General features: G+C 35.2%; 1 protein-coding gene across 6 annotated transcripts in view; it reads left to right on the top strand.

The window, feature by feature from the left end:
- Khc-73 (Kinesin heavy chain 73) overlaps window positions 1–17,662 on the top strand; it is an 842,240-nt gene that overhangs the window by 441,338 nt on the left and 383,240 nt on the right. For all 6 annotated transcript variants that reach the window (XM_090407555.1, XM_090407554.1, XM_090407553.1 and 3 more), the window contains exon 18: window positions 946–1,135. In XM_090407555.1, coding sequence (XP_090263681.1) covers window positions 946–1,135 — 190 coding nt within the window. The remainder of the gene's footprint in view (window positions 1–945; window positions 1,136–17,662) is intronic.

Here is a 17,662-nt window from a genome sequence, read left to right as displayed (position 1 = left end):
CTCAATAAATTCTGCTATCTGGTTAATTCAGCAGATTTCTTTTAATCTGGCTTCCATCCAAGGAAGGCTTATATATAGAGCTATAGTACATTCATACCATGCGTTGGGTAAGGATTTATTTTGTTTTATTTACTGTTTTGTATTTTTTATTATTTATTTTATTTTTTTACTTAATCCAAAAAAACCCTGCCCTAGAGACCAAACATGGAGATTTTTCAAGCCACTTCAGGCCACCAAGAAGCAGGGCAGTGGTCTCACATTAGGCATTGAAATCTATCTTACACCTAAAGACAATTACAAACATCCATGCCCACCACAGGATTCCAACCTGCAGGCTGTTGGTTGGAGAACAGATATGCTAAACCACTCGACCAAATCAACCAGGTTGGCATGCCCAGAATAGAATGACTGATAGATTATTATTTTATTTTATTATTTTTTTTTTTTTCTAGTGATAATTGCATCCACATAATGCTTTGAACTTATACTTTGTAAGTGGAGTATAAACAGCTTGGATGGATTATAGGTTACATGAGCCTCAGATCCTACTCTAGAGGCCAGACATGGACACTTTTTTATCAAGCCACTTCAGGCTTCTAATAAGTTGGGCGGTGGTGTTCTCATTTGGCAGTGAAAATATCTACCACAAAAATAAGCATATCTGATATGCTTATTTTCATGCCTTCATAAATTTTCACAACTATTAAACATATTCACTGCAAGTTTCAAGTTAAGTACTGAAAGAGAATAAGGAGAAATTAACTTCGAAAATTATGAGTGATTTTTAATTTTGCACTCTACTTTTTTGAGTAGAATGTAACCTTGCTGAGTATGAAATATCAGTAGATAGAAGTTTGATTACTGATTGTTAATTGTTTGTTTGTTCAGATACTGGTAGCTGACATTGTTTACTGCTAATTTGATTTAAATTTTTTCTATCCTTAGGTGCTCTTGAAAAGCAACGTCAAATGTACGAGCGTCAACTCCATATGTTGCGAAGTCAGATGTCCCCAAGTACACCTTATGCCCCTTATTCTATGGGTGCGTTTGATCCTTTAGGCTTAGGAAAAATGACCCCTACTGGTATTCCAAGTCCGAGTGTTCAATCTAAAATGGAAAAATGGGCAAAAGAAAGGTAATTTTTTTTTTTAAACAAATTAAGTTTCTTCTGCAAATAATTATATATGGCTCCTTATTCTTATCCTTACAAGCTATAACATGTAGTTAAAAATATTATTTCTTGAAATGTACCCTATGGTACAAATCAAATATGAATTCTGTAATAGCACTATATAATTAAGTTTACATTATTACTAGTTTCTTATTATTAACAGTTTTCTTCTAGTTTATTCTGTGTTTAATCTGTTGTTATTTATTTCTTTATTTATATGAATTCCACTGACAAAAGGCTGCAAGCCTGTTGTGTATTTTAATAAGGATTATGTGCTTGTATAGCTAATTATCTGAACAGGATTTTCAGATACTAGTGCATCCAACTGACCATTGTGTCAAATAAATGAGCTTCTTAGTCAAGAAGACTAATGCCATCTTCCTAATAACTGGTGTTAAATAAACCCATTGCTTCTTGATTGGCAAGTAGAAGCAGTATTTCAAATCTGATATTTTTGTTGGATTTGAAAATGCTTTTGCCACTGCTAAACTGCATCAGTTCAATTTTATGTTGCTCCTTATCTGGGTCTTTATTGTTATTATTTTTTGTTTTGTTTTGCTCTCCTGGCTCTTCTCACACATTCTTGAATGCTAATAATCTAATATGCATAAATCTTCGTTTTTAATATAATTTTGCTGTTTTTTATTATTATTACGAGACCTCCAAGGACTCGTCATGGAGTACACTTTACTTTACTCCACTACATGGATCTCACTGTCTCCACTACTACTTCATTCTCCAACTACATACAGCTACCCCATTTGTTCATTAAATATAAATTTAGTTTAATCCTTTATCCAAGTGTAAGTAAACAAAGTTTGCACCTGAAGTATCTTCAGGACTGAGCCAACTCATGGTAAAGGTGGACTAAGCTCTCATCACTTGTCTTAGTGTATCTCCCATATTGCAAAGCACATCTCCTTGCAGACATGTATAATGCTATGCATTATAGGAGATACTAAGACAAGCGATGAGAGCTTAATCCACCTATACCACAAGTTGCCTCAGTCCTGAAGATACTTCAGGTGCATACTTTGTTTGCTTACAATTAGATAAAGGATTAAACTAAATTTATATGTATAGTCTAACCAAGTGGGAAAAACTTCTAACATCTTTTTCTAGAGTAATTTAATAATAAGGTGAGACACCTTTTGGCAACTTGTATAGGTAAATATAACTTCTCCATTACTTCCACTTAGTATCACCACCTCTGGGTCTGGCTCTCACTGACGAGACCTCAATAAAGGTCGAAACAGGTCTGGGTAGTGGCCCTTCCCTTAATGCATAGCATTATACATGTCTGCAAGGAGATGTGCCTTGCATTATGGGAGATACTAAGACAAGTGATGAGGGCTTAGTCCACCTTTACCACGAGTTGCCTCAGTCCTGAAGATACTTCAGGTGCAAACTTTGTTTGCTTACACTTGGATAAGGGATTAAACTAAATTTATATTTATAGTCTAACCAAGTGGGAAAAAATTTCCAACACCATTTGTTTGTAATAGATTTAGTTTAATCCTTTATCCCAGTGAGAGCAAACAAAGTTTGCGCCTGAAAATATCTTCAGGACTAAATATAGTGTTGTAACTCGTGGCAAAGGTGGAGCAAGCTACCAGGCACTTCTAACCCAGTATCTCCCATAATGCAAAACACATTTCCTATGTGGATATGTATACTGTTATGCATTAAAGGGATTGGCCATCTACCCAGACTAGTTTCGACCTTTATTGAGGTCTCTTCAGTGGGAGCCAGGCCCAGAGCTGGAGATACCAGGCAGAAGCAGTAGCAAGTCATCTGTGCCTATGGGAGTTGCCAAAAGGTTTATCACCTTTTGTAAAAATTACTCTGGATTTAGAGAAAGATGTTGAAAATTTATTTATCACTAGGTTAGACTATAATAGATTTAGTTTAATCCTTTATCCCAGTGAGAGCAAACAAAGTTTGCGCCTGAAAATATCTTCAGGACTAAATATAGTGTTGTACTATCTTATCCAGTAAGTAGTGCAACACCAAGGCAACTCGTGGCAAAGGTGGAGCAAGCTACCAGGCACTTCTAACCCAGTATCTCCCATAATGCAAAACAAAATTGTTTTGAAGTGCCTGGTAGCTTGCTCCACCTTTGCCACGAGTTGCCTTGGTGTTGCACTACTTACTGGATAAGATAGTACAACACTATATTTAGTCCTGAAGATATTTTCAGGCGCAAACTTTGTTTGCTCTCACTGGGATAAAGGATTAAACTAAATCTATTATAGTCTAACCTAGTGATAAATAAATTTTCAACATCTTTCTCTAAATCCAGAGTAATTTTTACAAAAGGTGATAAACCTTTTGGCAACTCCCATAGGCACAGATGACTTGCTACTGCTTCTGCCTGGTATCTCCAGCTCTGGGCCTGGCTCCCACTGAAGAGACCTCAATAAAGGTCGAAACTAGTCTGGGTAGATGGCCAATCCCTTTAATGCATAACAGTATACATATCCACATAGGAAATGTGTTTTGCATTATGGGAGATACTGGGTTAGAAGTGCCTGGTAGCTTGCTCCACCTTTGCCACGAGTTGCCTTGGTGTTGCACTACTTACTGGATAAGATAGTACAACACTATATATTTAGTCCTGAAGATATTTTCAGGCGCAAACTTTGTTTGCTCTCACTCGGATAAAGGATTAAACTAAATCTATTATAGTCTAACCTAGTGATAAATAAATTTTCAACACCATTTGTTTGCTTTCCTTATTTTCCTCATTCTTGTATCTGTGGCCTGTATTTTTATTTTTTTTAATCATTTTTTTTTCTCTTCCTAATCTGTTACAGATTCATAAGTTCAAGACAGTCAAAACTGTCTTGTATACTTATTTTAATGTTTTAACTAATTTGTCTTTTATTATGAATAAATTAATTTAACTAGATCACAAGAGTACCATCTTAGCATATTCTCTTATTTGTTTTTACATATTCAGTTTGTTATCGTCACTATAAATTTTCATATTAAATTTGTTATAGTGACTATTCAGTTTAAAGTAAGAAATTTTTCAGCCTTATCTTATTTACTTATTTATTTCAAGAATACATTATTGGGGGGGGGCATGATTATATATCATATGTGCTAGTGTGTTGCCCAGTTAAATGAGACCCTTCATGAAGAAACCAGAACACTAGTGAAAAGGGAACAAAATCAACATCAGCAGAATTGAAGATAGCTAACATAACATAAAAAATAAGATGAACTTCTCAAATGGGTTCTTGTTGGTGATCTAAATATCAGAGATAAATGTGAATATCAGAACACAGAGAAATGTTTTTGGGAATTTTGTAAAAAGAGCATAACTAATAATATCGGTGCCACAAAATAAGTTATTTTTGGAAGTCGTTAGCATCAATATAAGTCATTTATTAATAAATGTCATTCTTTTTGCATCATTTGCATGATAGTGTGTTTAATTTTCTGATTTTTAAAGGTTTAATATTTGCTTTCATGTACACTGTATTGTGCAGCATGGCACTGATGTGCAAAACAATGGTGAATGATTTTAATGTGCATGATTACATTTGCTGTAGCATGTGTGAAATATATGGCCTTTGCAGAGCGAGAGATTTTTGGAAAGGGGAATGAAACTGGAGGACATGTTTGTAGAAAGTGTTTTGTGAACAAATGCCAAAAGTGTGAAGAAAGTAAGAAGGGCAATTGTGGTGAGTTGAAAGATGAAATGCATGATAATGCAATTAGCATAGTTAAAGTGTTCCAAGTGGTATGAGTGACAGCACAAATGATGTGTTGTGGAAAATGAAGAGAATGACCATAAGGTAATTGAAAAGATTGTGCATTTATGTGGAGTTCTTCATAGAACACAGCGTGAGATTGAGTGGTTGGAGAAATGCTTGGCAGATAGTGACACAGAAATGAAAGAACACGGAGAGAAAGCAGAGCATGATAGAGTAAAGATGAAAATAAGAATAGGATTTGCTCTGATGATTCATTGGTATGTGAAGTCCTTGAGAAGAGTGACAAAATTGTGTTTTCTTGGAGCAAAGATAAAAGACGTCAGTTATGCTGTAAGGGTGCAGAGAGTCAGGGTGAACATTTGGCTGTTTGTTTATTTTTGTTTTATTTATTTATTTATCTATTTTATTCTATTCTATATTTATTTTATTTTAGAGATGTTTATTTTATCAATGAATATAGGAAATGATATGACAGGAAATATTCAGTTGTTTGCTGATGATGTTAACTGGGAAAAGCAATGATAAATAAAAGTTATGAGGAGAACCTGCAGGAAGACTTAAACAGACTCACAGTATGGGTAAAGGTAAATGTCTGCCAGTTTAATTTGGCTAAGTGTAAGTTAATGCACTTTTGGAAGATCAGAAGTTCTGTGCTATATTGATGGAACTGAACTGCAGGAAACTGATGAAGCTAAGGTTTTTTTTTTTTTTAGTTTGATTTGATTTTTTTAATGATGCAAAGATCAAAGGTCATAATGCACCAGGACACAGATTACGGCAGCACATATGGTAAACAGTTAGTAGACTGGAGAGCAGATATGCTAACCACTTGGTCAACCAGGCTGGTGAGGCCAAGGACTTGGATGTGAATGTGGAGGGAGTTAAAGTTTAGAGGGTATATTGCAAAGGTGACCAGAACACTACATCAGATTACATGGTTGTTGAATAACAAGCAGGTATAGAGAGATTATTGTTCCTCTATTTAAGACTTTAATAAGGCCATATCTGGACTATCGGATTCCATGGAGATGAAGTTGCGGAGAGGATCCAGAGGTGATTTGCAAAGAATTGTGGCAGACCTGTGGAACTCCCTCTGAGAATAGATTGATTGTCTGTAGGTTTCAAAAATTAGCTGATAGGCTAAAAAGAGGGGACATGAATGAAGTATTTAAGTTATTAAAGGGGTTCATAAGATTGACACTAAAAACTATTTTCAGTAAATGGATGCCAAGTTGGAGAACAAGAGGTCACCTATGAAAATTACATAAGAGTGAGGTTAGCAAGGGTGTTAGGACTAGATTTTTTGCTTGGAGGGTAGTGAATGGGTGGAATGGGTTGCCAGAGGTGGCTGTGGGTATGTCATCAGTGAATGAGTTTAAGGAGAGATATAATAGATCTCTAACGATAAGTCTTCTGACTCCATGGAGATACCCGTATGATAATAATACTGATAATCATGCTGATGCACATATGATAATCACACACACACACACACACACACACACACACACACACACACACACACACACACACACACACACACACACACACACACACACACACACACACACACACACACAAATACATAAATTCTCATGGAGAGAACACAAGAAATAAGAAACATCTTATTGACTGTTATTGTTGATAGTGACATCTTCACACTGGTCTAAGACACAAGAAAGCACGTGAGTGATTTAAAATTGGAAGGTGTTACTATTTAGTTTTGAACAGGATAAAAATTAAATACATATTTCAAAGAAAAATGTATACAAGAGATTTTATAAGAATCAAAGTCAAGCAGCTATCAGTACAGTGTAGACTAAAATATAAAAATACAAATGATAAACTAAAATCATAGGAAGACTTTGTTAAGAATTTAAGACTATAAGATATAAATATTAAGAAGGCAAGAAAATGTTCTAGAAGCTTTTGAAAAATTTAAGAATTGAAGGAAGTTGATTAATGTAAATAGTGTCAGAGATGATAAAGGAAGCTTTTACATAAAAGATAAAAAAATTAAGATTATCAATGTCTGGTGTAATTACTTTGAAATATTATTAAATGAAATAAACAGTCAGAACAATTATAGAAAATATCCAAAGATAAATGCAATCACATTGAAATGCTCTAATGCTTGAAAAGTTTGTTTTCGGTTCTGGCTTAAACACAGATTCTCATCTAATTATCATCATCATCCGGCATTTGGTTTCTATTTAAACAGAAACTGGAGTATGGAAGTATAAATGTTACAGTGACAACTAGATAATTCAGGAGACCTGGTCAGAAGATCAAATTCTGGGTGATTGGAGCAGGCAGTTATTAATATTATTGACATTGTTCTTTTCTCACAAAAAATTCAAATTCTCAACGGATTTCTGTATGTGGATTCATTTCCTACTCAAAGCCTCGTTCTTGTTGTCTTTAAAAAGAATTGGGTTTTGAATTTTCTTTATCAGTTGCCCTCTCTAATGACTTGAAAAATCTTATAGTATTAGCACTTGTGAAGAAAATTCATTATAGCAGATCCAATTTCATTTAATCTAATAATTTGACTTATCCTTTAATCTAAAGCAAATCCCCCCTCTCCCCCACACACACAAACTAACAATGAAATAAAGATTTCATGCTTTTCAGTTTGCTTGTTTGATATGAAATACTTTCTTCTTCTCCAGATGTGAAATACTTTATCCCCTTAACTTATACTTTCTTCTTAATTCAAATGCAAATCTCAACCCCATTGACCATTACAATTTAATATAAAATTTACAATATAATAGTGACTCAGAAAACATTTCTCTCATATTTTTCTTATAAAATGTTATGATCTTTCATACATCATATACATTTCATGCTATAATTTTTTTAACAGCACTACAGAATGTGACAACTGAATATATGCCTTTATTACTCCTGAAAAGTCTAAGGGAACAGCAGTGATTATTGCACCTAGCAGTTTTCCCCATGAACTACTTAAAGGATCTTTTAGAAAATAACCTTATAAAGTTTGTTTTCAGTTCTGGCATAAATGCAGATTCAAATCTCGTTGTCATCATCAAATTCCTGACATGTACCCTCAAAGGGTATACAGGATATTATGATAGTACTGCATGAAGAACTTACATCATAACTAACTTCTTATCAACAATTTTCCTCCAACTCCAGCATTATCAGATCTTATATTTCTGTCTTCTAAGGCACTTTTTTACTGCATCAATCCACTTATATCTTGGTCTTCCTCTGGATCTCTTTTGTGCCAACCTGGCAGAGAAATCTTTCCTTTCCCATTCTGTTTAAATGACATACCACCTGAGATTAGCTATGCTAACAATGTCAAGTTCTTTTATTATATCCTTGTTTTTAATATGATATTGCCACTGATGCCATCTGTTCATGCCCCTAATCTTTCTCAGAACTCACATATCTGTGGTCTCTAGTCTTTGGCCAAGTGTTTTATTTCTAACCTAGTTCTCAGATCCTTAAGTTAAAATTGGTTTGAACACTGTCTTGAAGTATCCAGCTAATTTAGTGTTTTGACTAATTTCTCTCCTATTCCATATAAATTTATTCATTTGACTTCCTACCATAGCAGCTTTGTAGATTCTGTTGTCTGTTTCCATATTTAATTTACCATCTTCATTAAAAATTGTGCCTAAGTAGCTGAAATGATTTACTTGTTCTATAGGTTCTCTATTCATGATGCAGTTGATATTTTCAATGCTTCTGCTTATTTTCATTATCTTTGTCTTGTTATTGCTGATTTTCATACCAAATTTATTACAACAGTTATTCAATTTAGTCAGGGAATCTTGCAGACTTGTAGCGGATTTATTTAGAAGTATAACATCATCTGCATGAAGTAAAGAGCTGAGATTAACATCTCCAATTTTGATATTAGGTTTAATATGGCTTTCCTTCATAATGTGATCCATATAGATAATGAATAACAGAGGCAATAATTTACTTCCTTGTCTGAACACTAGATTTAACATTAAACCACCTTCATGTACTTCCTTCAATTCTAACTGCTGACTTACAACTCAAATAAAGACTAAGTATTGCTTGATATAATGTCCCATTGACACCATAAAACTGTAGCATTTTGAATAGCTTCTCTCTTGGCACGTTGTCATATGCCTTTTGCAGGTCTACAAAACTAAAATATAGACTTTTGTTATGTTCCCATGATTTCTCAACTATTTGTTGAGAAATCTGAAAATCTGATCATAACAGCCTCTATTTGGCTTGATTCCAGATTGTTCTTCACCAATCTTCCCTTCCACTATCCTTTTCAACCATTTCTCAAGTATTCTTGTATAAATTTTACCAGGAACACTCAGTAGAGAAATACCTCTGTAATTCTCACATTCAGTTTTATTTTCCTTTTTATATATGGTACTATGAGAGCTCTGCTCCAATCATCTGGATTTTGTCCCTCTGTCCAGGCCTTCTGACCTGTGCAGTGCAACCACACTTCCATACGTGGGCATTTCTAGTTGAATATCAACAACTGCAGCTGCCTTTCCACATTTCAGGCTTTTCAAAGCTTTTTCTACTAAAAGTATGGATATGTATTCCTGATTGCATGCCCATTGAGTGTTTTTTACAAATGTGCTGTCATTGCTTGTTTTGTTTAGCAATTTTTTGAAGTAATTACTCCATACATCAAGGATATCTTTTTCTCCATTTTTTAGGTCACCTTTATTATAATTCCTTCTTATAGCACTGTTTCCTCCATTTCTGAGCTGTTTCAACAGCCTCCAGAATATTTTGTCACTTCCCTGATATTTATTTTTTATGTTCTTGCCCAAAGTCTTCCCATTTGTTCAGCTAGTTTTACACGTTGTTTAGCTTTCTTACATTCGTCTCTGTATTCTATAAAAACACAAGCTGACTTATTTGCCAGGAATTTTTGATATGCTTTCTTCTTTTCCTTCAGTGCCTCTTTAACTTTCTGTGTCCACCATAAAATGCTGATTTTTCTATCTTTGCAGACAACCTCACCACATGCCTCTCTGGCTGAATCAAGCAATGTTTTCTTCAGGGCATGCCATGATTCTTCAAGATATGTTCCTGTTCTCAAACTCTTTCATTTTTCTTGAATAATGTGTTGGAATACACATTATTAGTCTACAGCTCACATCTGAGAGCTGCTCAACTTTTATTCGCTTCAAAACTTTCTTACATGTCTTCTTTTTCAATATAAAATTCAATTTTATCATGCTCAAGACTAAATGGTAATCACTTCCATTTGCAAATCCTCTGTACACTCTAGTGTCCTGCATCAGAGAGAAAACATCACTATCAACAATAACATAGTCAGTGAGCCTTTTCTTATTCCTTGCATCTTCTTTCCATGTGAATTTATGCACATTTTTATGTTGGAACATTGTGTTCAGTAATACCCAGTTCATGTTCTGAGCAGAAATACAACAAGTATTTGCCATTATTATTAGCTTTGATCTTTTCTCCAGATTTTCCCAAAATATTTTTGTATGTCTGACAATCATTTCCTACTCTGTTATTTAGATCCCCTACAAGGACCAACTTTTCCTTTTTCATTGTGTCAGTTGCTTTTTCTAAAGCGTCAAAAAATTCCTCCACTTCTACCTTAGTAGAACCTTCTGTGGGACCATAGGCACAAATAAGTCTCATTGTCCAGTTCCCCATTCTCATATTTGCCCACATTACTCTACTTGAGACTGACTGCCATTCAAGAAGATTAGCCTCAAATTTTGTTTTGAATACTATGGCTACTCCTTCTTTTCCCTGATTACCCTTTAAAATGATTGTACAATATTCTAGTCTCATTAGCCATTTAATTTTGATTAGAGATTAATTCAGTAATGCAAATATGTTTTTTTCCCATCATATGTAAACATTCCTGATTTATGTATTTTGGTGACTTTTTCAGTTATTGATTTTCCTGCATTACAGTAGTCTTTGTCAGGGAACTACATATGAAACTGAAAGTGCTAAGAAGCATTAACATATAGTAATAACAAGTCGTATGCATTGGATTTGAAATGAACAACTTGTAACAGACATGTGCTTTTAATAATTATGATTCTGGCTTAGTACAAAAATTAATAAGCACTGTAAAAATATTATTTATTGATTACTTAACTTTCAGATATTTCAGAAAGAATAGTCAGCCTAGCATTTCATGCTAGTTTAAAACAATTAAGAATGCATAACAGTTGGTTTAACTGAGGTGTGCAGAACCTGTTTTATTAGCTAATTGTAAATATTTCTTATTTTGTTTTAAACTAATTTGCAGTTCTTGTATCACTGAAGAGAATGATTGAGTTATTGTAAACATTTCACAATTGCAATGAACAGGAATTTTGCCATAGTGAGAGCAGCATTTGTAAAGATTCTGGAGATCTTAACAAATTATGATTTTAAAGTAAATCTGTGTAAAAAACTTTCTTTGATTTCACAACTGCCAAATCTATAATACAGATGTGGAGTTTATATGATATAATGGAAAAAGCAAATGGGTGTGAGATTTTCTTCAGACATCTTTTCGTCTTAGATTGTATAATCCATTTTAGTCATATTTAGAATATAGTTGTTCCTTACATTGTTTCTGTTCCCTTAAGAATTTCCACCTACCTGGATAAATAAAGTGGAAAGGTGCTTCCTTCACAAGCAGTGCTGCTCAGCACATTATCCAACAAGATTTGGGATATAGTCAGCTCTGATTTTGATTAAGGTTGACTGAGAAATTCATCCTGGATTAGAGGTTTGTGGGTAGATGTAGTGGTGGGGGAGGGAGGGATCACCTTGACAGATTGAATCACTTAACAGTTTTCTACCATATTATGTTATTTATGTTGCAAGTAACCTGACAGTTTCATAGCATTCACTTTTTTTGGCAACTTTGGTTTCTCTCTCAGGCTGGAGGATTGATTATCAGTGTCTTTAGATGGTAAATCATTTTTATTAGTCAATAAGAAACCACTTTGCTTATTTGAGGTTTAGGGTCGCTTGAAAAAGTTTCATGTTGGATTACCTAGAGCAGGGCTCCTGGATTATCTGACCATTAGCCCACCTGCAGTAGTACTGATATGCTGTAAGTTTGTAACTTTTAATAGATAGAATCGCCATTTAAAAAAATAAAATAAATAAATAAATACAATGTCATATGTTGCATTGATTTTGACTTTGGCTGGAAAATTCTGGGTTTTAATCCCATCTGTGAGATATCTTTATTAGGGCTTGACAATTAAAAGCAAGTGATCTAGTATCATATAGAGGGGGCAGGATTTTTCCCCTCATAAACTTGAGTGTATGACGCCATAAAACAGGCAGTGAAACAGTTATAGTTAACTAACATAAATGAACTGGTCTTGAAACCTGAGATGCTTTGGCCATATAGAAATTTTAGAAATACCCTTCCTGTTTGGGATAGAAGAAATATCCTTCCCAAATAGGAAGGATATTTCCATCTCATCAGCAGGTATTTTCTTTGGTGCTAAGGCAAAGTCACGACTGTGGCTTAGGACACTATGGTCTTCTGTTTGAAGGTAACAGAAGATTACTATATATGTGTTCTCTCTCTCTCTCTTTCTCTTCTTTCATCTGCTTCTTTCTTTTCTTTACTCTGCTTCTCTATTTCTATCTTTTTTTACTCTTCTATTTCCCCCACTAATTGATTGATCTTGAGATAGCAACGAGTGTGAGTAATTTATCCTGCTGTATATCAGAGTCCTCAAATAAGCTCAATCTAGTACAGAAAGCATTGATGTGAAATGAAAAGTAAAAAAAAAAAAAAAAAATGTGAAGCTTCTAACAAACATACTATTGTTTTTAATTATACATCTGCCCAGATTTGTGTAAATCAACACAAATCTAGGCAGATGCCACCCATCTTTATTTAGAAGGGTTGGGGGAGATCATCCAAAAAAAAAAATTTAAAAAATAAATAAAAAAACTGTTCAGGATACATTTTAATCAAAGAAACATTCAGAGCAACTCCTCCATGCAGTGTCAAAATTTTGAACTTTTTCCTGGAGAGTGTGATATCAGAGTTGGACTTCCTCAGTATCTGATAAGAAGATTTCCTTAAAAGATTGAGGAGCAACAGTCATAAGAAGAATTCTCATTCATGGCCTGGTACCGAAAAGGAACATTATCCTTACATTTAATACTGTGAAACTCCACTATCCCTGCTGCAGGGTAAATCAGTGTCTCCTGTCTTTACATCTTGACTGTTAGCCATGCTCAACCTGCTAATTGTGGTTTTGCCATTTGTACCCAGTGCATCAATAAAGAGTGAAAATAAAGGCTATGTGTAAAACATAATGTGCTAATTGTGAGGGAGAACATTAGTACATTCCCAAATATGCCAAAGGTGGAGTGATAAGAAAGACATTCAAAAGATCACTACTAAACAGAACATTTCCATGGAGGAAGTATACCACAATAGCAATATCTAAAGTAGTGGAGGGGACCTTTAGGCATTGGCAGCATTAGAAAGCCGTATATCACTTTGCAGATGCCTCATAAGGTTACACACCTCATATATAATAAATTTTGCTAAATTTAAAAAGAGGTCATATGTATACAGTATGAATCTCGATATCAGAACATTAAAACTCTCAAGTGTTTAATTTATTTACAAAAATTTAATAATTCAAGAATGGAAGTCTGCAAATTAAACATCTCAACAGTTAATAAAGCATTTAATTCCCACATTCATCAAAAACGCTTGATTTTATTATATTCTAGGAATACAAGCTTTACGTTAATTTATTTAACTAATGGTATATAATTTAATGACTTATTTGAGATTGCTAATTATTGCTGGATAAGAAGCAGATATTTGGTTTCAGCATTTCAGACCAACTGAAGTCTTTACCTTCAGTTGGTCTTCCAGGTGAGTGCTTATCATTTGTGATCTCAAGCACCTTTTTATTTGAACCATGTGTGAAAATGTTGATTCACAACAGTAGAGTGTGCCAAAATAAGACAGCAAATATGAGCATGTTAATGCATTTTTGACTTCTCTATAGCATTCTTCCAGATTTCACTGAGATCTCTTTTTTTTTTTTTTTTTTTTTTTTTTTTTTTTTTTTTTTTACTGTCAAATAGATATTTCAGAATATTTTCCTCTGGGAGCTCAATCAGTTCCTTTTATAAATTTTCAGGTGCTCTAGAGACATCAGATATGGTTGGATGTGGATGGAAAGCCAATCTTAGTGTGAGATCACATTTCTCAAAATCTTTAAACCTGTCATTGTATTCTTCGATATCACTGTGTTTAAGATCCTGCTGTATCATTAGTATCACATTAATTTTATTACATTATCACATTCATAATCACATTATCATATTCATTAGTGGTCCTTGTGTGTACCGTAATGCTGATGAGCATTGTATCTTTTCACTGCTGAAATCACAGTATCACAAAATAAATACATAATTTTATCTTTGACTGTGAGCACCTAGTACTGCAGCACCCTTCTTCATTATATACTCTGTTCTTCTCCTTAATTGTTCTTTCTTCATATTTAACATCTTATTCCTATTGTTATGTCCCACTTGGCATAGGGTCCGTTGTTTTGCATTTGGCCCTCCATTTCATTCAGTTTGCAGATCAGTAGGGCAGATACCCATGGCCCACATGTCTTCTTTTAGGGTATCCATCCATTGCTTTTTCTGGTGTCCTTTAGGTCATCAGCCATCTGGGCTAAATGTAAGGGCCCATCCTACAACAGATTCCTTGTCAGCCCTGTCCACATGCCCATACTATCGTAGGCTTGCTTCTCTCATCTTTTCTGGAATTGGGGCAACACCAAGGGTTTCCAGATATCATCATTTGTAATATGGTCTAGTCAAGTGTATTGCGGTGTCCATCAGAGCATCTATATTTTCATAACATGTAGTGCCTGTTCGTGATATTTTGTTACAGGCCAACACTCTGCTCCATAAAGTGCAACTAGTCGGATGACTGTGCAATAGATCTTGGATTTGAGATACCAGGGTATATTCTTGCCACACAGCATTCCAGTGACCTGGTGCCATTTCAGCTAGGCAGTATTAATGCGTGTTCTGGCATCTGGGAGGGTACTACTATGAGACGTCACACATGATCCAAGGTACTGAAAGTTAGAGGTCTTAGTAAGTTCATTAACATTGACTAGAATTGTGCCATCTATTTGGTTGCCACATTCTAAATATTCATATTTTGTCAGGTTGAGTTGTAAACCAAAGTTGTCATGTTTTTCACTGGTTGACCAGTGATTCAAGCCCAGCTCTGGTCTTGTGGACCAGCAGGACATTGTTGGCATACAGTAGGGTCCATGCGTGGGTTATTGCAGGTCTGCATTCACCATGTCCATGCACAGGATAAACAGAAGTGGTGGTAAGGCAGATCCTTGGTGGATGCCAACTTGAATGTTAAATGACTTGGTGATGCCAGCAGCACTGCAGATGGAACTGGTAGTGTTAATGTAGAGGAACTGCACCTAGCGTATAAAAGCTTCAGAGCTGCCATGGGTGTTTAGAGAGCACCAAATCAGTTTATGTGGGACCTGATTGAATATCTTCTCCAGGAAGGCTATGTGGACTGTCTTTCTTTTCTCCCTGTATCTTTCCATTAGTAGGCAGGCAGCATGGATTACATCTGTCATCCCACAGCCTTTTACAAAGCCACATTGATTTAGTGATATAGTAACAGTATTTCTTAAATTGGCATTGATTATACATTCAAAATCTTCATGGTGTGGCAAAGGAGATGAATGGGGGTTGTAGTTAATGCAGACAGTGACATCACCACTGCCTTTCCGATTGGGTGCTGTAATGCTAGTCTGCCAGTCAGGTGGATCTTGTTTTCCTTGATGCATTTTGTTGAACAGTCCTGTCAAAAACTCCACCGTTCGTTGTCGTAATGTTTTCCAGGCTTCTATAGGGTATGTAACATCACCTGGTTCACCTTGCAGTTTTCCATGGCATTTGCAACATTTGTATCTGTGATAAGGAATTTGGTGGATGCAGATACTCTTTGTTACATATTGCATTAAAATTATCATACCATCATTGGAGGATGTCCTGGTTTTGGCAGTAGTAGTGTAGCATAATATCTGAATTTGGCTAGTTTGTATATGTCATTAGCTCCTTCAGGTTTGTTCAGGTGGGTATACAGGTTGTGGTATTGCTCAGCTTTTGCCACCGCTACTGATTGAGTGAGTGAGGCTGTCATCAGTTCTTGTATGCATCTTTCTTGGCCTTCACTATATGCTGGACATTTGCATTCTGCCACCAAACTTGCTTATCTGTGAATTGGCTGCCTGGTTTAGTTGCACCTAGAATTTTCTTGGCGCTTTCCCAGATTTTCGCCGTAGTCCCATTCCATGTTTCTCTGGCTGTGTGGCCAGTTTCTATTTTGAGGGGACTGACACCATCTATAAGTTGTGAATGGTTAGCAAGTTTCCGCCACTTAATTCGTTCAGTAGATGTTACTAGTTGCCTGGGTGGGCAAAGTTGAAGACAGAAATCAAGGACCAAGAATTGATGTTGGGAGCATTATTGTCAGATGGAATGACCTTGAAGTCTATCACTAATTTCAGATCTCTTCCGTATCATCCAGTAATCAATTTGTATTTAATGGCCACTATTGCAATAGGTGATGAGGTGCAATGGGCGTTTCCTAAAAAATGTATTCGCTGGTGTCAGATCACATTCTTCAGTGCATTCCAAGATGTGTTCATCTCCATCATTGCATGTGCCATATCCACAACTACCATGTATACAGTCACAACCATCTCAGGAATGACCAACATGGCCATTTAAGTCTCCACTAATAATTAGTGATTCATCAGATTTGGCATTGATCGCGTGGATGTATGTTTCCAAGTCCATCCAAAATTTGTCATGCTCCTCAGCTAGGTATCATTGCTGAGGTGGGTAGTAGCAGATAATGCACACAGGTATGGTCTCTGTGGCAATCCAGATGCTCATCAGACAATCAGAGATATGGTTAACTTCAGTAATGCAGTCCTGTAGGTATACATAAACTGCAATGGTTACTCCATTTCAGCCAGATGTTGTTCCATAGTGTAGGATTTTATAATCTTTCCCAATGTCATAGGTCTTTGCCCCTTTCCATTTTGTTTCTTGGGTGCAAATGATGTCAAAATGTCTGTGCTTGAGTATATATCAGCCAATTTGCAGCTTTATCCAGTCAGTGTTCCAATATTAATTGTTGCAAATCGAGAGATATAGCCTAGCTTCTGCCTGCGGCGCCCTTGAATTTTAAATATTACATATTTAAGATATGGAATCAAATTTTTAAAAAAAATTAATAAACAAATTAAACAAAAACTTGTATTCATTTAGCTTGTTATAAAATGACAATGCATATGACAGCAGCACAATATAGCAACATGTGCTAAACTAAACCACCTTTTTTTTCTTTCTTTTTTTGAATCAAGGTGATGTTACATTGAGTGCCCATAGTGGCCTGTAGTGACAAATTAATATAATATGATAGTGTGCTAACCATTCAACAATGGCCAGATCAGTAATAGTGGTTGATTTTTTAAATAGAATTAATTAAAATACATGTGTTTGAGAATGTATGATTTGTAAATGATGAAGATACACAATGGGGGAAAAAAAAAAAAAATCAACCACTATGGGCACTCAATGTAACATCACCTTGATTCAAAAAAAGAAAAAAAAAGTCTTATTAAAATGTATTAAAAGTCTGCAGAACACCTCAAAGAGTTGGATGTGGCCTAAGGACTGCAGGTTCCCCCAT

This window comes from Typopeltis vanoorti, chromosome 17 (assembly GCF_054136105.1).
Source record: "Typopeltis vanoorti isolate ZY-2024b chromosome 17, IOZ_Tvanoo_1.0, whole genome shotgun sequence".
Lineage (NCBI taxonomy): Eukaryota > Metazoa > Arthropoda > Arachnida > Uropygi > Thelyphonidae > Typopeltis > Typopeltis vanoorti.
This window is presented reverse-complemented; position numbering and strand designations above follow the sequence as displayed.